This window comes from Vanessa cardui, chromosome 17, assembly GCF_905220365.1.
Source record: "Vanessa cardui chromosome 17, ilVanCard2.1, whole genome shotgun sequence".
Taxonomy (NCBI): Eukaryota; Metazoa; Arthropoda; class Insecta; order Lepidoptera; family Nymphalidae; genus Vanessa; species Vanessa cardui.
The window spans coordinates 851,814-874,136 of NC_061139.1; the positions used below are offsets into that span (position 1 = coordinate 851,814).

The 22,323-nt window shown below is 39.0% G+C and overlaps 1 protein-coding gene across 1 annotated transcript in view; it reads right to left on the bottom strand.

The window, feature by feature from the left end:
- The window catches only part of LOC124537023 (pericentrin-like), a 60,720-nt gene that overhangs the window by 23,154 nt on the left and 15,243 nt on the right, over positions 1 to 22,323 (bottom strand). The window contains exons 8-17 of the mRNA XM_047113732.1: positions 21,786 to 21,881; positions 9,683 to 9,792; positions 8,995 to 9,129; positions 7,867 to 8,129; positions 7,616 to 7,728; positions 7,363 to 7,487; positions 7,161 to 7,296; positions 6,395 to 6,562; positions 4,542 to 4,901; positions 4,167 to 4,457 (exon numbers count right to left, since the gene is read on the bottom strand). Coding sequence (XP_046969688.1) covers positions 4,167 to 4,457; positions 4,542 to 4,901; positions 6,395 to 6,562; positions 7,161 to 7,296; positions 7,363 to 7,487; positions 7,616 to 7,728; positions 7,867 to 8,129; positions 8,995 to 9,129; positions 9,683 to 9,792; positions 21,786 to 21,881 — 1,797 coding nt within the window. The remainder of the gene's footprint in view (positions 1 to 4,166; positions 4,458 to 4,541; positions 4,902 to 6,394; positions 6,563 to 7,160; positions 7,297 to 7,362; positions 7,488 to 7,615; positions 7,729 to 7,866; positions 8,130 to 8,994; positions 9,130 to 9,682; positions 9,793 to 21,785; positions 21,882 to 22,323) is intronic.

Genomic DNA, 22,323 nt, shown 5'->3' on the forward strand with positions numbered 1-22,323 from the left:
AGTTAAATTAAGTTACCAGTTATAACCCGTAAAACGTTACCGGAATAGACAAATAACTAACTACCGTATTAATATTATGCATACGATGTCTATCCCAGCGAATCCCTTAAGTAGTTCAAGTATTCACAGAAACTTTGCCATTTATGAAGCAGACCAATATAGACGCAAAATAACTTAAGTCGTGCTCCAGAATAAAACGTAACGACAAACAAAAGCGAAGAATTCCATCGAATTATTTCAGGCCCTCTGGCGCCGAAGTGAATTAAACGCTCCGACACGACCGCGTATTTGCGGAGCTGACGGAGTCTACGCGCGGGCAGGCGGCGCTGGCGCGCTGCCAGCGCCGCCAAGGTCGCTGGAGCGCCGCTGCCCACTGCCTTCTGCATTATGTTTTATTCAAATATGACATGTTTCATTTTTTTAGTCGCGTTGTGATTTTACTTTTAACCGACTTCAATAAAGAAGGAGGTTGTTAATTCAACCGTATTTTTTTAAAGCTAATTTTTTTTTTTATCTGAGAATGTATATGGAAACATCCAAATAAACGTTTAATCAACTTATCGGCATTAATATGGGGCTGCGACGTTTGTCCTAAATTTATATATTAGATTTTATCATTTTGACTTGTTTTTGCACTAAGTGCAAGGATCTGCACAAAATTCTATTTTACGTGAGAAGTAATAATAATAAGTTTAAAAAAATCGTCATATTTCGGTGAATTTTTAAGTGATTTGAAATAAATAAATGCATCGTTTAGACTACCACCGCATCAAGAAGATACGGCTCGGATCTCGGAGGGACCAGCGAAATAAATGCATCGTACATGCAACAACAATGCATCTTTCGGCGTAAAGTGGTGGCTATGCTACCGCGTTTCGTCCGGTAAGTGAGAGTTCCGGAGGCCCAATCCCCCTCCCCCCCAAAACTTGATGGTTGTGCAGAATTTGGTTAAATTACCCCAGGAGGGTACCATCAGCGACAGCGGTGGAGAATCCCTCTCTGGGCATCCATGCTCAGGACATACACCGCCTGAGCAGGGATGCCCAGGCTGCCCTCCGAATTCTGGGGGGGGCAATTTTGCGCTCGCCACTGTTCGGGGCAAGCGGAGCAGGCATCATAAGGCAGCCCCTACCACCCTCGCTGTGGACTTCTGCAACATAAGGGGACTCAACTCCAACCTCAACGCCGTTCACTACCATCTGGAAACGGCGAAGCCGGCCTTGCTCTTTCTAACCGAGACCCAGATATCTTCTCCTGCCGATACAACTTTTCTCTCGTACCCTGGGTACAAATTGGAACATTCTTTTATACCACGAGCTGGGGTATGCGTTTACGTCAGAGATGATATCTGTTCTCGACGCCTCGGCAGCCTTGAAGGACAGGACCTATCGATTATCTGGCTACGTGTAGACTGCGATGATCATCCGCGAATCTATGCGTGCCTTTATAGGTCCCATAGCGGTAATGCCGAAACCGACCGACTGGTTGAGCACGTCCAAATGGCTACAGATTCCGTGCTTCAGCAGATTCCATCCGCAGAGATCATTATTCTGGGTGACTTTAATGCTCACCACGCAGAATGGCTCGGCTCACGCACCACCGATCATGCGGGTAGATCTGTTCTGGACTTCGCTCTAGCATATGATCTGACACAACTGGTCACCTCGCCAACGCGAATACCGGATGTGGAGGATCATACACCTTCCCTGTTGGACCTTCTGCTGACTTCGCATCCGGATGGCTATCAGGTTATCGTCGATCCCCCTCTGGGCTCGTCTGACCACTGTCTCGTCCGGAGTACAGTGCCGGTTGTGCGGTACTCACGGCCTCGCTTTGTTGGGTGCCGCCGAGTATGGCACTACAAGTCAGCAGATTGGGATGGGATGCGGTCTTTTTTTGCATCGTACCCATGGGGGCAGATTTGTTTCTCGCCGGATGATCCGAACGCTGCTGCTGACTCTGTTGCCGATGTGGTGCTTCAGGGTATGGAACTATTCATTCCTTACTCTGCAGTACCCGTCGGTGGCAAGTCCCAGCCTTGGTTTGGTCGTTTCTGCAAAACGGCATCACGCCGAAAGTGGGAACGCTATCAAACCTGGGCTAATGCATCTGCGTCTCGTGATGTAAATACCAGCGCATTCAAAAAGGAATATAACTCTGCCTCTAGGTCCCTCAAAAACGTGATTGCTAGGGCGAAGACGGAGTACATTGGCAGAATTGGCGAGAGACTGGTCCGTCTCCCTTCAGGAACACGAGCGTTCTGGTCTCTCGCTAAGGCTGTCTTAGGGAATTTCTGTCAGCCTTCTTTTCCATCTCTGCACAGGGACAGTGAGTCATTGGCCCATACCGCGAAAGAGAAAGCTGATCTTTTAGGCTCTCTCTTCGCGTCGAACTCGACTCTGGATGACCAAGGAAAATCTCCACCAACAATTCCGCGGTGTGATACCACGATGCCGGAAGTTAAATTCCGGCAAAGTGCAGTTCGTAAAGCACTTCTTTCCTTGGACATTCATAAGTCGAGCGGACCCGATGGTATCCCTCCAATCGTGCTACGGACATGTGCTCCCGAGTTGGCACCGGTCTTAACGCGTCTTTTCCGGCAATCCTACACATTAGGCGTCGTCCCGAATTCCTGGAAGACAGCTTTGGTGCATCCGATCCCTAAAAAAGGCAACCGCTCAGACCCGTCCAATTATAGGCCTATAGCCATCACCTCCTTGCTCTCCAAGATAATGGAGTCCCTTATTAACTGCCAGCTCCTGCGGTACCTAGAGGAGAATCAGCTGATTAGTGACCGCCAGTACGGTTTCCGTCGGGGTCGCTCAGCCGGTGATCTTCTAGTTTACCTTACTCATAGGTGGGCTGAAGCAGTTGAGAGCAAGGGGGAGGCATTAGCAGCCAGCTTGGACATAGCGAAGGCCTTCGATCGCGTATGGCACAAAGCGCTTCTTTCGAAGCTTCCTTCCTATGGGCTTCCCGGGAAATTATGCAATTGGATTACCAGCTTTTTGGCAGATCGGAGCATCAAGGTCGTTGTCGACGGTGCATGCTCTGACTTACAATTCGTCAATGCTGGTGTTCCACAAGGCTGCGTTCTATCACCCACTCTGTTTCTTCTGCATATCAATGATTTGTTGCAAATCGGGAACATTCATTGCTATGCAGACGACAGTACCGTTGACACCTTATACACCGGCCGCGCTAATATTTCTCGGGAAAACGTCGAAGAGAACCGGAACAAACTTGTGTCTGAAATCGAGTCTTCATTAAACGAAGTCTCGAATTGGGGCCGGCTAAATCTAGTCCATTTCAACCCCAAAAAGACGCAAGTTTGCGCGTTAACCGCTAAAAAAACACCATTTGTCGTATCTCCACGATTTGAGAACATTCCGATAGCCGCTACAGGTAGTATCGGAATACTTGGCGTTGATATTTCGAGCCTCGTTCAGTTCCGCGGTCAATTGGAAGGCAAAGCCAAATTGGCTTCAAAAAAGCTGGGCGTGCTCAGCAAGGCGAGACAGTATTTCACGTCGGCCCATCGCCTAAAACTTTACAAGGCGCAAATTCGGCCTCACATGGAGTACTGCTCTCACCTCTGGGCGGGTGCTCCCCAGTACCAGCTCCTTCCATTTGACCACATCCAACGTAGAGCGGCTCGAGTTATCGACGATCAAGCCCTTTCCGATCTCCTTGATCCTTTGGCTTTGCGTAGAGATGTCGGATCACTCTGCATCTTCTACCGAATTTTTCACGGGGAATGTTCCGAGGAATTGTTCGGATTAATCCCGGCTGCTGAATTTCACCTTCGGACATCTCGTCAAAATTCTAAGTTTCACCCGCACCATCTTGATGTCCGAAAATCCACAACAGCGCGATTTCTTAGACATTTTCTGCCTCGCACAACCACTTTGTGGAACCAGCTTTCGCCGGCGGTTTTTCCGAACCGATACGACATGGGAACCTTCAAGAAAAGAGCCTACTCCTTTCTCAAAGGCCGGCAACGCACCTGCAAGCCCCCGGGTGTTGCAGATGTCCATGGGCGGTGGTAGTCACTTTCCATCAGGTGAGCCTCCTGCTCGTTTGCCACCTATGCCATAAAAAAAAAAAAAAAAAAAAAAAAAAAAAAAATCGTCCCCGAGCTAAAAAAATAGGCCAGGGGCCGGTACCTGCGCCACGTCGGCCAGCTGCGCGCGCTGCATCTCCAGGTCGGCGATGCGCTTGAGCGCCGCGTCCTCGGCGCGCACCACGGCCTGCAGGCGCTCCCACGCGCCGCCCAGCGCACCCGCGCCGCCGCCGCGCGGGCTGGGGCTGCTGCACGGCGACGCCAGCCGCTCGCGCAGCGACACGTCCTCCGACGCGCCCGCGCCCTCCGCGCCCTCCGCGCCCGCCGCGCCGCGCTCGTACGCGCGCTCCAGGCGCCGCGCGCGGTGCGCCAGCCGCTCCTCCAGCAGCCGCGCCTGCCGGGAGCTCGTCGACATTGTACCACCGCTCCCCGCGCCCCGCGTCGGGCATATTCGCGATAGTAAGTAATGGAGGCGCACCTGCTCCTTGACCGTCTCGAGCAGGTCGGCGTACTGCTCCCGGTCCTGGCCGCAGCGCTCGCACAGCGGCGGCGTGCGGTCGCGCCGCTCGCCGCGCAGCTCGTCGAGCTCGCGCAGCAGCGCGCGCACGCTGCCGTCGCGCTCGTCGATGGCGCGGCGCATCTGCTCGAGCTGCTGCAGCACGTCGGCCTCGCGCGCCGTCTTCTGCTCGAGCTGGCTCTCGAGGTTGGCGATGATGTCGCGCAGGAGCGATACCTTCTCCTCGGTCGCCTTGACTCTCTCGTCGGCCTCCGCTTTGCGCGTCTCCAGGTCCGCGATCATTTGATTCATATCGCGCGCTTGTGCTTCTAGCTGTTCCACCTGTGTGGCAATATTGACAAGTAACGAAAAGTTCTAGAAACCTTTCCTCTCCAAATAGCTTTTTGTTTTCAACCTAAAAACTGAAGTGTTTAGGAAATATATTTATTCAAATGGCTTTAACAACAACGGAAAATCCTCACTGTGAGATAACCAGAGGTATGTTAGCTGATAAAATTGTACTAAGGTCTCTCTATGTATCTATAAATCTACATACTACGTAAACTAATACAAATTGCAATATAAGATTAGCATTTTAGATATTTTTAGTATTAGTTTGTTACAAGTGTTAATAGTACGAATAAAACAGTAATCCAAAACTACTTAACAACATTATAGATCAGAATTCTACATGTAATACGTTTTCTACTTAACGATACAATCTGTACTGATCATAATTTCTCAAATGTCGGAACAAAGATAGCAGCGAAATGTGAATGATCAATGACTGCCTTTATAAATTATTTTTATACGACTCGTCTCTCACGTACAGTACATTAATGGTACTTTATAAAGTGATCGCATTCAGAATGGGATGGAATCTTTTGGATATAATAAACATATAGTCCGCCTGGTAGCGACTGCGATTTTTTTGTGATTAGAACGAGAGAAAGAAGAAGAGAAGACTTAAGAAGAGAAGAGTAATCTTTTAAAAAGTCAATTAAACGTACTTGATTTGACTGTTAAACAAACACCATTCACACAAACCTTACGTAGGTTTACACGTAAAAATCTGCCTATATTATGTCCACTTTACTTCGCCAAAGTTGGATAATGATTCTTTACTGTCTTTGCTAACGCTCCCGCACTCTAGAACTGTCATTTTAAATTTCCTTTGACAAGGTTACATTTCATTCTGAACGCGGACGGATTAAACTTACTGATGCGGGATTACTAACTGCTACTGATAAATTTACAAAGATACAATTTATGATCGATGCGTAAAGCATAGTATACGAACAAAATCAAGCGCTAATTTTTTAACATTAAAAATGTTTACTAATTACAATGTTTCAAACAGCAATTTTTATTAATGAAAGATTTTCATGAGAAGCTGGTGCGAGCGAACCGAGGCGAACTTACATGTGCACTGTGCTCTCGGCAGTTGCATTGCGGAAGGCGCAAACAGCGGATCTGGACACAACCCACTCCCATTGTACTATGTGCTGACGAAGTTTCAACTGTTTGCTAATCAAAGCATTATTTCTCGTCTAGTAATTAGTCGTTGAATACTCCCATGATATTTAAAAGCACTATTATTCGCTTACTAGTTTTAGTTAATGTCAAATTTTCGTTCGCACATATTTCGTTAGTGACTCAGTAATAATAAGTACAAAGAAGCAAAATCAACTCACTCGGATACGGATATGTAATAACATAATATTTAAAATAAAATTAAAGAAAATGTTGCATTTAACACAGTAGGCTACCGAGTGAACCGATTCGGCTGAATTGAGTTAGTTTAAGAGGTCCCAGCGGGGCACGAGGGGCGTCACCTCAGAGAGCACGCGCGCGCCGGCCAGCAGGCGCGCGCTGAGCCTCGCGTTGTCGTCGCGCAGCGCGCGCAGGCGCGCCGCGAACTCGTCGCGCTCGGCCTCGCGCTCGCCCGCCTGCTCCTCCACGAACTGCCGCGTGGCGCGCAGCTGCCGGTTGGCCGCCTCCAGCTGCGGGCGCGCCGGTCAGTGCGGGCCGGCTGCGGGAGGCGCGACTCGACCCGCAAGAGAGGTACTCTGTACCTCCGGGTTCGTTCGAGTCGCTCCTCCCGAGTCCGGACTTATTTATTCTGCCTCGTTATTTAACTAACGAGTATTACCCACTAACGAGCTCCGGCCATGTTATCGAGTGACAACATGGAGAAAATAAAATACGAGTAGGTGCTACTAAACTAAGTACTGTATACAAAATGATACATAAATATAAGTCTATATTCGAAATAAAATTATGAAAGCAAGCTAGGAATATTAATTACATTAACCTAAGTAGCCTAATGTACCTTCTCACAGCAAACGCCGTGCAACGGGGATATATTTCCCCGATCCTGCGTGAGGCGTGTCAGAAATAATATATATTATAATAATACACTGAACTATTATTATATATATATAACTACTATGGTGCTTGGTGATCGTATACTGTAATATTAATCGCGACATACGAGATGATATTATAAATGCAGTTACATTTCGAGGACAGAAACCCCGATAGTCTAGTCAATGTAACGGCAGAAAGCGAACGTATGCTAGAACAAGTATGGGCAGTCACCTGCTGCTGCAGGTCGTCGCGCTCGCGCAGCGCCAGGTCCAGGTCGTGCGCCGCGCGCGCCAGCTGCGAGCGCGGCGAGCTGGCGTCGTCCAGCGAGCGGCACGCGCCCGCCAGCGTGCCCGCGCCCGTGCCGTACCTGCGCACGCGCTGCGTGAGGACGCGCCGGCCAGTGCCCCCCCCCCACGCCCTCGCACGCACTCACCCCTCGGCGATGACGTCGGACGGCCGCTCGGCCAGCAGCTGCGCGAGCCTCATGGCGGCGCTCTCGAGCTCGCCGCGCAGCGCGGCCTCGCGCTCGCAGCCCTCCGACAGCGCCTCCTCCAGGATCTGCGGTGACAACGTGCACGATATATTTTAGATGTCGACCTTTATATCTTTCACGGAGCGACCGATACACCACCGGTCAAAATCAGTTATTGTAAAGTATTGAAATCGCAAGGAAAATGAAAAATAACCTTTTTCTGCAGCTCGCAGTTGTCGCATGTTTTCGTATTGTTATCCATCTCTTGCACGAGCTCCGTGATCTGTACCGCGCTTGACTCCAGCATGTTTGATTCTCGACGAACTCCTGCAATCGATCAACTCATTTTATATAATTTTCTGTTTTATCAATACAAGGTTTTAACAGAAATGGGACTTCCTTTGATGTTTTTTTTAAGTAAATTCAACAATATCCTATAATTTATCCATAAAAACCGTAACTCACTACCAGTAGCACATCGAGCGGACAGCTCGAGCAGCTCGTGCGCCTCATCCCTCAACCTCTTCAGAGAGTGTTCGAGCTCCCTCTTGATGTCCGCGCTGAGGTCCCTCTGCTGCTGCAAGAAGCCGACGACGCCCTCCTCGTCCAGAGACACGAGAATGGAGTCCAAGTCCGGCGCGAAGTGCACGTGCTTAGTGCGCGACACGACGCTCGAGTTCAAGTCCGTTAAGTTCGGAGATGACGCACGAGAATCCAGATCCAATGTTCTGGAAAATAGAATCATTTGATCAGAATTTTTCTTTATTAAAATGTATGTATGTATGTATGTGTGTGTAGGTATGGGTGGGTGTGTGAGTTTGTGTCTGAGTGTTTCGCCTCATCATCACATCTGTTATTCGCACAAAATTATTAATTTTAAATGTGTTTGTAGGTGACATCTAAAGATAGAATTCGCGTTCGTCTCCTTAATGCTATCTACATGTTAGGATGTTGCAGAAAATTAATAACCCGTCAGACTGGCTACATGCCAAGTCCTATGCAACTCGTATAATGCAGGCTTTCCTAGAAACTCGGCGCGAGATATAACAGGAGTCAAGATGCAAGACAACTAATTTACATTTCAATAAATCTCTCTGATGTTTTGTATTGAAATCAAAACAAACCAAATACAGAAATGAGTTATTAAGTGCAACTCTACGCTGCGCTCAACAATAACAAGCTAATAGAAGGGATAATTTGCCAAAATAAATATACCTGTATCTGTCTATAGTTAACAAATAAATGAACTAGTGTCGGTTTTCAAATGAAGTCTTAATTTGAAACACACATCCAACACTCAGTCGTTTGTTTTTTAATAACTTATTAATATACTAGCTGTTACGGCTTTGCTCGCGTTGATAATATAAATACATATATATTCACAAATTAACCTAAAATGTTACATTGATGTAACTTTGGTTACACTTTTTTCCAATTAAAAAGTAGCCTATACCTTTTCAGGTTCAATACTATTTGTGTACCATATTTCATTTAAGTCGGTCCAGTAGTCTTGGCGTGAAAACGAGACATACAGATGGATAGAGTTATATTCGAATTTGTAATATTAGGAAGTATGGATAAATGTATACTAACTGGTCCTGAACAGAGAGTTGTCCCAGCAGATGCGCCAGCACGGTCTTGTTGAGTTCGTCCTCTGCGCTGGCGCAGTACGCCACCAGTTGCGTGACAGCGCGTTGCAGCGTCACGGCTACGCGTTTCAGACCGTCCCTGAAATATTTCATACATTTCAAAATCCACAAAGAGGAATATCCATGATAGTTGAATTACCATTATAGTAATTTTATTTACTTAATTATATTATACTAGTTGTTGCCCGCGACTTCGCTCGCGTTTTAGGGTTTGGCTACCATGTGTTATGCAAAAAAGTAGCCTATGTCCTTTCGTTGGAGTTCAAATTTGCTTCACACCAAATTTCATCAAATTCGAATCATTGGTTTGGTTAGACAATTGCATTTAACGAATTGAATAAAAATTGGTTTGGTAAGTGCGACAGACAGACAGAGTTACTTTCACATTTTAAATTAATATTAGTATAAATAGATTAGATAGTATAGATTGCACGTTACATTAAAATACTAACACAAAAGTATAAAGGAATAATTGTGCTGTCTTCGATCCTTTATCTATTACAGACAAAGTTTGATGGAATGGAAAAAGTATAGTATTTATGTGTAATTTTTTTTGGAAGATAGCATTTAAAAGGAAACCTAACAACGTTAGCTAAGTACACATATAATATAAAACATAGAGAGTAACACACCTTTCCTTAGTGACCTCTTCTAGCTGTCTATTCTGATCAAAGCTGTTGTTCCGCCTTTGCCTCCGCTTGTCCGCCTCGCCGGGCGAAAGCTCGTCGCGGACACTCGGCAACTGTGAACAATCATATCATTTTGTTACATGGATTCGTACACACTCAGAATCTTTACCGACCGATACAAGACAAAACATACCAAAAACCTCCTCAACATAACCATTTTGCACTTTACATCTTGACGATGATCGAAAACGATACTTATTCTATCATTAAAACATCACTTCACTAACCCTGGTCCTGATTAAACATCACACTATCGTCATCATACAAATTACAAAAACTTTGATAAAAGATTTAAATTTATATAGAAAACATCAGCTGTGATACGTAATTAATAGTTATAATTAGATAAAGCTTTCAATACTTCACTCTCAAGGTCAAGTACTTTAAACTGGAGCAACCGGCTCCCTTGATGAGTGTAATAACTATTACATCCAAATTAATCATTTAATTTTAAGTCTATCTTATAAAGCGCACTTTTACCAAAGATGATTACGGGAAAACCAGTCTGTCTGTTCGTAATGAGTCGAAACTACAACAAGGAATCGATAGAAAATCGTATATATAGAATATTTTTATCTCAACGAAAGTCATGAGTTCAAATCCTCGTCGGGTTATCAAATTAAATTCACTCAAATCATTCAAACTGATATCGACGATTGATACAAATATCGAATTGACAATCATTCCATATATATATATATATAAGTATAAGTACTTATATATATATATCTCTTGGAATTATTTTAGTAATTAGTTCTAGTATTCCATTAAATGATTCAACGCAAAACCGCAATGAACAGACTTGAGGAAAACTTTTCAGATACAAAGTTATATGTTATATAATTGTAATAATTTAAATTATGTTTGTTTAAGTCTAGCGTTGATGTACATACGTAACAAATACATTCATATATTTCTTTACTTGATTAACGAAACATTTTCAAATAAATTAAAAAAAATCATCAAACGTTTTAAATTCTTATAAAATATAATATAACTCGGGATTGCATTAGAAATTCGCATCCCGAATTTAAGGTTGGGGAAGGGGTGGGGGGTAAGGGGGCGTGGTGTAGTACCTACACCACCACTCCCCCCGCGCGGAAATCATTAGTTTTTTTTTTTTTCAATTTTTAAATTTCAATACTAAAATCATCAAAATTCGTACTGTTAGTTAAATTTTAGAAGGGGAGAGATATAAAATTCCAATTATTGGTATACAATGTGATTTCTGGCGCTGCGCCGGCCGCTGCCGCGGCACGCTCGCTTCGCTCGCTCGGCTTGCGCAGCGTTTGGTCATAAAATCTAACCTAACCTAACCTATCCTTAGCTACTATAACTATCTACTATTTTTGTTGCCGGAGTGGCTTCGCCACTCCTGTGAGGGGGCTGTTAATTTTGAGTGAAAAATAGAAACAACAATAGGTATATTTTAGAAATTTATAAGAACCATTTATCTGTATATATACTTGACTAAATTTAATAATGCGATAAATAGATCTTTTTTATATTTTATGTTATATTGTATTATATTATCATGTTCGTAAAATCTTCTGGGTGATTATTATTTTCTTTACAAAAGAATCGCTTTACTACAAAATTAAATTAAATTTTTACACGTTTTTTTTACTATAAATTAATATAGTATTTGTTAAAATATAATACAGAAAAAGCTAATAAACATAAAAATAATGATTTAAGGTTAATTATAATGTAAAATATCGATCCGTTGCACGTAACTTTAAACGCACATTAAAAAAAAACTATGGATTTCCGCGGGTTGGGAGTGGTAAATTTCGAGAGAGGGGAACAACCCCTTTAAGAAACAACCCCTACTATCATCAAATTCGGGATGCGAATTTCTAATGCCGACCCTATAACTCAATCAATAACTTGAAGCAATTAAAATTTTCTTATAAGATTGAACTTAAATTTATAATTATTATATATAAAAATTTAAATATCGTACTGCTATGTAAGGGTATATTTGTTTAACTTTGTTTAGTTATAGTTATTAGTTCGAGCTTTAATAATACGTACAAATATACAAGTCACCGTTTCAATCACTATGTGAGTAAATCGTTAAAAGAATATTGTTAAGAATTATTAGTAAATAGGTATCTTAATCTTATATTTTGTGTTTATTACTTGCACCCTAACGTTCAAATATTCCGATGTAATAATTTGATAATCTTTGATATACATGTGTATACATGTATATAGAAGATTATCAAATTATAGGTACTATTAAGACAGATTAGGTACTGTGTACACTTACCAATAATATATATAGACTTTTATTACGTATATTTAAAAAAATAATAACAGAGGCAATGAACTATGATTTTGACAATTTATCAAGTGAGGGTATTCGCAGATTATAGATTTATAATGACAATGAAAGTAGAATTGATGTTACTACTAAAAATAATATGCCTTTATAAATAATAATGTATTTTTATTTTAAATTTAGTTAATATTACGTTAATATTATTTTATTACTGAATAAATCAATTTCAATACTTCCATAGAATATCGCATTATCAGTACGTGTGGTTGACCCACATGTTGCCAGTGAACTGTAAAGAATATCATTACATCGATTCAGATTTTTGTTATTTAAGACAGCTTTGTTTTAATGGCTATATAAATATAATATACTATATAAATTTTCAAAGAGCATGATTGGTTAATTTTTGTTTCTTATATTTCTCATGTCTATAAATTGCCATCACGTCGTTCACAATAAAATAACTATACGCTAAATGCAATTTGTACAAACATTTTATCTTCACCCAGCAGGAAACTAAAACACATAAACATGTAACAAAATAAATCCAGCTGCGAACAGAAATAAAGTCAGAGGAAAAAACTAAATACCATGTGTGGCCCGTCATGCACTCTGTACTATAAACTGTGCCACGGCGCATTGTTACTTCAAGCTAATAACGCATCTGTCACCATTACATAAGCGATAAAATCATGTGCACAATTTTAGCAAACGATTTCAAATTTGGGTTAACATATGTGCATGTATCTACGAGTTTTCTGTTACCAATAACAATAAGGTTTAAAATAGTACCCGCATGACATTTCCCTTGTTTTTTGATCCAATTGTTCGACTTTAGATCATATATCTGGAATTTTAAGGGTTGTTTTCGATTGCAGTGTCTTTAGGGGGAGAGCGTAGCGATGATAGCTATATCACAGGAGATTTGGTTTGTGTTTAAAATAAACACGTGTAAATAAATGTAATGAAACAATGAGGAATTTTCTTTGAATATGGAAGATCAATGACTCTCGTATTAAAAAGGAATGCCTAATAAAATATTCAGATGGATTTTTAAAAAATATTATAGACTAGAACAAGTCAAAATATCGAGCTCAAAATGTACATGAAATGCAAAAAATTACATATATTTTCGTTACCAAAGTTATAACTCGGTAATTTCCTCCTTATCAATAAAATATGTTTTCTAAAAAAAGAACGGAGACAGTTGGCTTGACATAAACGTTACGTTTATCTAAAAGCATATAATCTATTCCGACCACAAGACAAAAACGAAACAAAAACATTTTGACATCGAATTGACGCAAAATCGTTGATCGAGACCTTGAATAATCTATGACATGTACTATGCATCTGCGAAAAAATGGCGTTACGAACGTTGACGTAACTGTTTTCGAAGCTTTGGAAAATTAAAGTAGATACAAGTATTTAAGTAGAACAGTATTTTTAAAATAAGGTATATTAATCAAGAAGTCAGTAGTGCACAATATAGCCGAGTTATTAAAGAATTGCATGAGATACGTATATATAAGGTTTGTTTATTTCAATTATATCTTCGATTTGAATGGACTACACATCCTACACGCATAGAAAGATTATCAAACTAAAATTTCAATAAGATTACAGATAAATGGACGTAGTTTTTGCAATATTATAAGTAGGTTACTAACGTAATTATTTAGTGCAATTATTCAATTTATATGTAACTATTAAAAATATTAATTACAAACAACAACAGTATTTCGTGTGTTCAAATATAAACAGCTCAATTTGATTTGTTTGATATTTGAAATCCGGCTCTAGATAGTTCAGCCCCTCTTCCCCATACGTAATCAATAAACACCCGAGGGGTACAGACTTCATGGGATGCAAAATGCAGACGCTTTAGAATAATATAATGGGGAGATGAGACATGCTTTATGTTTGAATAAATTGAAATAATTCTCTTGCGAAACTTTGTATATTAGTCGAAATTCTAAAGATAATTTCAATGACCCTTTTGTAATTAAAAATAAACTTTTTTTTTGTTTCCAGAGTTTCAGAGATTGGGAGCAGCGACCGCTTAAAGGGAATCGCGTATGAGTGGTGCCAAGTTCTATGTTCGTAATACGTATTTTTATTTGTATTTTTTGCAATGGTTACTTGTTTTAAGTAAGATAAAGATCTGTTTTACAAAATATTATATTATATCGATATTACACTCATCAAGTTAGCCAATCCGCACATTTTCTGCTACATTTCATAAATTAGTGTAACACATAAGGAGTTAAATACTGTTATATATAGTGATACTTTTTGTAACACTGACTTTCATTGAACAAAACACAAGTAAAACAACGCATGTGGTCACTAACAGTCACTAATATTTTTAGACGCCGCACTAATCATAACAGTGTTAATGAATAACGGTCAGCCTCCTCTCAACTTAATGAGCACTTATCACCGATTGTTTTATTGCTTATAACACTATAATCAAACAATATAACTAAACTGTTATATCAAATTAGACCTTATGTATAGGTCTATGCAATGGGCTAGTTAGCGTCGTTTCGTATTCGTGCACGCAGTGACGTCACGCGCTCGTAACGCGTTCGTCGCGAGCAACGGTCAGAGCCAAACTGAAGTTGTTTGTTTATAATACGGAATTGTATCCTCCTAGGCGGTTAGAAGTTGCAGCGATGTTATCTTTTTATGAGTGCATCTATCATATATTTAGATGTGATTTTGTTTAAATAAGACATTTTTATTTAATCTCATTTGTACGATAAAAGAGTCATTGATAAAAATTTAGATAGTGAGGTCATAAGTCCTACTATGGTTATACGTTCGGGCCTGACATGTGGTTTTCGTATCAATGATAACTAATCACTAAAATTTAATCATATAAAAACTGTGCTAAAGCTCTTATTTAATCGTATTCTGCCAACGAATAGGTAATTTTAAAATACTACGACTAAAATACTACCTTAACACTTTTTCCGAAATAACTCATATCAATTATTTAGTTAAACAGTGTACAATAGTGTGTAAATTAGTTTTGTAATCGTAACGTAATACAATCTCAGAAAGTGGACGCAAATTATATGATGAAATAAATAAAAAGGATACATAATTATCCTTACATTGTATCGAAATGTGTAAATGTCGTGATAAGGGTACACTCCTAAGAAGATCGTTGGTTGGTGAACGAGGTAAAAAACCGTTATTGCTATAGCATAATCTGCACAATGGTTGTACTTAGAACATATCGGATGTAGAATAAAGATAAGCGCCGTTGTAATCCAAGTTGATTTACGTAAGGAAGATGAATTAATGTTAATAAGGATATACGTTAAACGATAACGGTCGTAGCTTTCGCCGCAGAGACGTTGGCGAACCTGAAATATGAAACTAGGAACATTCGAGTGGCATAGACCATTCTCATATAGAATATTTACCTAGAACGAAGAAGTGAACAATTATATTGTTGATAACTAAATAAAGTTTTGCAGTTACAAATAAATGTAGTGCTGTTTGTTTGAATCGAAGCCAGTCGTTCAACGTTGTCGATAAGATAACAGGCGCTATGAAATATGGAGTCTCAAATGTAAGTCTGTTGATTCTTTAAGTAAAATGGTGTTATTTTCATATTTGGTATTGAATACAAATTATTGACGTTTCAACTAGAATATGGGTTTGAATTGAAACTTAACAATACATTTTATACGATTTATGTAATCGCTAAATAATTCAGTTACGTTGTGTTAAAGTCTCAAAAGATTACTTTTGTTAACTATTTTTAACTTATAAAGGAATATCATTCTGAAAATCGAGACTCGTCAATCAGCGTCCGAATCCTTTGTACGAAATTCTTCGTACACTTTCGATTCGCCGTAGCAAAACATCCGGGCACATTATAAAAAGACGAACACACACGTCGTCTGCCATTTTACAGGGAATAATGCGAGGAGGGATCTACGCATCTTCCTTCTGATTTATAAGGGGGTAGGCGATACACTTTGGTTATTTTAAATTGGGCTCAGAGTATCGTTACATCCTTTGCCACCAAAATATGTTACATTTAAAGATTATAGTTTACATCAAATATTTTAGGTATAGGATTTAAAACAATTTGGTCCATTTATGCATCGATGACGATATATTCTTATCTATGAACTATCGTCGCGACAAAACATTGACGTATATATAATGTGAATATGACCTCAATCGGAGTCGTGGAGTTACGATTACAGACGCACTAACTATTGTATAATATATAAAATACATATATGATAACGAAGTCTTCTCGTGAAACACATGTACTTTATTATTTAAAAAAAAATATCGCGATTTCATTATTACTAATAATACCTATACTAAAAAATGTATTCATAAAAACATTATCTCGTTCTAATATAAACTTCTAAACCGCAAAAAGCGTAAGTTATCTTAGAGGGTTTAAGATGAACGCTTCATAAAAGTTTAGCGTCTAATTATAACCGAAGAACATCCTGTCGTAAGGGATAACCGATTCGCTACGTCTGAGACTGCACTTTACTAATTACTGAACGAAGTGTTCACGTTCTTGACCTAAATTTATACAACGTTAAAAATATATGTATTATGCCGGATCAATATATTTAGAATGCGAATCGAAACAGTTCACAATAAAGTTCTACATATTATTGCAATTTATTTATACAGGCAGACTGCCAAGTGAGATTCGGCAAGTGGTCACCTTCGATTTTAGCAGTGCTAGACGTATAAACTACTTCTTACGACTTTGTAAGAAATTATAATCCCTCGTGGGTATGTAATCATGCCAAGTATTCTAACCGGAAGAGGGCTGTTGTAATAGAAAAAAATAAAGATGTTGTATTTCCCTTTGACGTTCGAATGACCTGACCTGTGCCTACCACCAATGCTATTTTGATTTTACTGATAATTAACTACATAGTATAAAACAAAGTCGCTCACCGCTGTCTGCCTGTCTGTCCCTATATATGCTTAGATTTTTTTAATAGATAGATTGATTCAAGGAAGGTTTATATCTATAATACATGCACAACATAGTAGTGAAAAACTGACAGTTATAACAGTGCGAAGCCAGGTCGGGTCACTAGTACACAAATCAATACACGACCTGGAAAATATGCTTAAAGACCTTTTTAATTTTCATTTTATTCAACTTTACTCGAGATTCATGTTTCAAGCCGAGAGTACAATTAAGTCGAGGACTATTGAAGCGTCACTGTTTATGACGAAGGGTGTACGACTGAACACGTGTTCTCCACTGCGTCACGTGAGAACCATTGTCGCAACTACGATGAGAGCTGTTCCGACATCCTGCTGTGGAGGACTCTTTAAAACTAAAAAAAGTATTTTCTATAGAAAGTCGTTAAAAAAATGTATAAAAAATATCACAAACGATTACTTGATATATTATTATACGATTATATGTAATGAGTACATCCTGCTTTAAACGTAACTTTGATTACTGTGATTTATATTTGTGTTCATTTAACTGACTCCAAATATCAGATACAAAATATTTACGCATCTATTACTAAACGAACGTCTGCTACTTCGCCAAAACTTAACATCGTTCGCTTGGAAAGCGTATGGACAAAAACATTCCTCTGACAATATTTAACTAATACGATATGTATTCTCAAAAAACCACATATACATACACTATAGCCACCCTTAAACTGTTATTTATTTAATACGAGGAAAAATAAAACTCCGTGAATATAAGTACATATAAAAATAACCTATTGGGCATTTGGACACCATATAAAAAGCTTTGTCTAACAATTCTAACTGTCTAAATATTTGTAAAAAAGTTAAAATATCTGTATATGTGTATATGGGTTTCATGTTGTATAGCAGAAATGTCTGTTATATGTGTGACACTGAGATTCAACCTTTAAATTTTGCTTTCACAAATATCTAACAAATCATCCGTGCACAGCTTTTAATACATTAACTCGCGTAACTAGGAAGCGCATCCAACGAGGACGGAATGCGTCGAAAGATTCGAAGAAACGCGTAAACGTCGTTAAACGTGCTGTAAACCGACAAATTTTATACAGTATTCATGTTTTATCGACGAAAACGTCCGTCTGTTCAAAACAGAATATATTTATAGGCAAGCGTGAACTTTTACAATTAAAATCGCGATGTCTAACATTAGTTACTACCAATATAATTTACTTATAGATAGCAGTTCTTTTTATGTATCTGGGTAAACAAATGGCCAGCTTATCTATGGAATAACGCCCATACGACGCACTAAATTATTTGACCGTAGTATCTTGATTGGTTTACCAAATTATTAAAGTAGAAACCTAAGGCAGCTTACTTACCTATAGTCCTGTATTTTATAATGCAAAAGCACACAATACTTGACGCGTAAAATCTATACCACACATTGAAATCTGCTTTTTTCGTTCCAAATTTAAGAGAGCGAGGTCTACTGTACGAATATTGAATAATATTGTATTCAACCTAGATCTCGAGTAGTATTACAAAATGCTCTGGTTTCCTTATGATTTACTAAAAGCGATACTTAAAAGCACTCCATTCTATGCGATTCGGAGCATAAAATATCAATTAGTAGGTCATGCGCACGTAATAGAAGACGAGTAGGTAATACAGTCGTCAATAGAAATTCATTTTACAAAATATATTATTATTTGTTAAATTAATGCAATATTAATTTACCAGTCAATATCAATTTTTGTTTCCAAATAAACTACGAAATTATGTCGGCTTTTTAAATTCATTTTACATAAGTACATCTGCTATTGACTTGAAAGATATGGGCGACTAATATGTTCCAGTCAGTTATTTTCGGTACAATATATGATTATTACAAGAACACATATTTTATATCGGTAATATGTGAATCAATCAATATCTTATATCATTAGAATTTAATGTATTAGTTTTCTCAATATTATAGTCGAAATAAATTTTGTACCCGAATGTACTGCAATTGAATAAATTTAAAATTATAATCATTATCTGGAGTGCCTTAATGCGTGGATCCCTTCGATGTGAGTAAACACGTGGCTACGGTAGGGCAGATAACGTCTAAAGATGTGTTTTTTTTTTTTTAATTTTTTGAATACACTTATGATACATTAAATAAATTACGTAAGGAAAGGCATATGCATGCCTAGTAATCCGGCTTTAGTTAATTTTAATAATGGAATTAGACGATGTACTGCTTTTATAAATTAATGTTTTTGATTCGATAACTTATCAGTGTAAATTGTAATAGTACAGAATTAATACATTTGTGTAATTTAATTGGTTAATTAGTAAAGAATACCTGAATTTCCTTCTCAGTTGAATCTATAATCCGAAATGTTGATAGCATTTCTAAAATCAAGATGCAGAAGTGCTCGTAGGAGACAATTTATATAAAATATATTTTTATCGAGAATACGTATCACGAGATTACATACTATATTTTCTAATACTAAAGGTTCATTTTAAATAAATCGAGTTAAAAAAAACGAAATCAAACGTATTACCGTTCTTATTTCTTCAATTAAAACATATAATCGTATCACGTAGCGCGTAATGCCGGCCACCCAGACGATCTAGCATTAGACAGATGTTGGTTTAATCCCATCATAGATATCAAAAGAAAATAGAAATGGCATGAATTAATATTAACTTTCATAACCCTGCTAAAATTCCCTTTAAAACTCTATGTTATAAAATATATAATATTTATTAATAAAACATTTCAGGTTTGTTTTCAACTTATTATTAGTTTCATAACGCATTGCCACTTCTATGCTGTTATTAGCTCTATTATTTCAATGCACCGGGCGCAGCATCGCGACATTTGATTAGACGACGCGTAGTAAATACATGCTAGCGTATAATTAGACGCCTCGCAAGTTCAGTAACCCGCGCAGGCGCAGCTCTGTGTCTACGCCGTGATAGGTCCAGTAATCGTCAAAATTTTGCGAACATCGTATATTATATGGGAGGTTATTATCTAAACACATTTGTTCGCAGATATTTTAATAGTCTTCGCATACGGTAGTAAAGTTTAAAATAATTGAAATTCTTATTAAAAAAAATGCTCTTAAAATCAATATTAATATCACATGTATATAAGGACATTTTCAAATTCGCTACTCAGCCAATATTTCTATATGTTTTTAATCGAAAACACCGTTTATTCGTTCGTCCTTCTTGAGAGAAACATAGAATCGAGTTTTATAGTATAGAAATAGATTGTGCATCTAGGTGATTTATTGTATCGAAAATAGCACGGCAATAACGTTATGAAACCTAACATAATTTACAAAATATATTCAGAAACAAATTCATTATAACGTTATAATGAATTTGAAAATTGAATCGGTAATAAATACCCATAAAACAAAGTTATTTGGTAAAACAAGAAATCAATATCCATAGCATCGTCAGACGCCATCTAGATTAACGGTTTACTCATGTAAGGGGAATGCGAGGGTGGCGGTATTTATACGCACGCCATAGATTTATCACACGTATCTATAGTAACGGACGGTGAATTGAGTCGTCAGTATTTACGAGTCGCCGGGGTTTTATTGCTAGAGACGCATTTGATTGATCAAGTCACACGATTGGGTCAGAGTGTCAGATTTGTGAACGGAATTTAACACATATCTATATGTTTTGTAAACACACTTGTGACATTTTAAATGTTTTACTTTTAATGAATTTAGTTTAGTAATGTTTTATCGAATCTAGAGCTGAGATGGACCAGTGGTTAGAACGCGTGCATCTTAACCGATGATTGCGGGTTCAAACCCAGGCAAGCACCACTATATATACGTGCTTAATTTGTGTTTATAATTCACGTCGTGCTCGGCGGTGAAGGAAAACATCGTGAAGAAACCTGCATGTGACTAATTTCATCGAAATTCTGCCACATGTGCATTCCACCAACCCGCATTGGAACAGCGTGGTGGAATATGTTCCCAAGCCTCTCCTTAATGGAAGAGAAGGCCTTATCTCAGCAGTGGGAAGTGTACAGGCTGTTACTTTAGTTTACTTTTACTACTTTTATCGAATCTACCAGACAATTAGTTAACGCCGTCACATGTGGTTACTATGTGAAGTGATTCGTGATCATATGAATATAGGCCACGCAGGATTATCAAGTCGAGACACAACGAAAATAAATTTATTACTATTACACTCAACGGTATTTGGGCTGTGCTAGAATACACAAAGTACATATGAGATCCGCAAAACATAAACTATTGTCACAGAGCATGACTTGCTAGTATTATCTAGTTAAAACTTGTTAATGTATAGAAATACATTATATTGAAGCCGAGACGACCCAGTGGAGCCGAAATGTCCCAGTGGTTAGAACACGTGCATCATAACCGGTGATTGCGGGTTCAAACCCAGGCAAGCACCACTGAATACTCAGTAACTTCTTTTGTGTTTATAATTCATCTCGTGCTAAGCGTTGAAGGAAAACATCGTGAGGAAACCTGCATGTTCCTAATTTCATAGATATTCTACTACATGTGTATACCGCCAACCCGCGTTGGAAAAGCGTGGTAGAATATGTTGCAATCCGTCTAATCAAAGGAAAAGAATACCTTAGTTCAGCAATGGGATATTTACAGGCTGTTTTATATATAATTCAGCGAAAGATAATAAACATAAAACATTTGAATCAAAATAGTCTTCTGCTTATCAGGAGTTACTTATTCACTGTACAGTAATTTAATTGCATCACGTTTCACATACCTCATCCTGAGGCTTCTCGGCGTATATGCGGTCGCGGAGCGCCACCAGCTCCAGCGGCCAACTGGACAGCTCCGCGTCGGGGTCCGACAGCAATACCTGGAGAATATCGACCAATCAACGTTTTGTTTTAACATAAAACAGGCACAGCATTGGTCGTTACAATACCTTATATTAAGTTACTATTATACAGATATTATAGAGAAAAGTGTGCAAGTAAGCTGTTATCTGTATTCCCTCACCTTTACAATCTGTAAGATATCAGTCCACCACAGTCTGAGCGACTTCACATGCTTTCCGAGACAAGAGTTAAACACTAACAAATTCCTGTCTCTTAGAATTTATCGGTCTGATATAGCAAAACTCGTTGCAATTGAATATTTGTTTAGCATCCATTGTTAGTTTCCATCCCGATGAGTCTGTATGTGATGAACCCAAATGTTGATGATAATTATAACGTGTTAACTTTCAAGATGAAACAAATGAAAACAAACGATATGACAGACCAATTAGGGCCGGCACATGAGCCGGGGTGACCGAT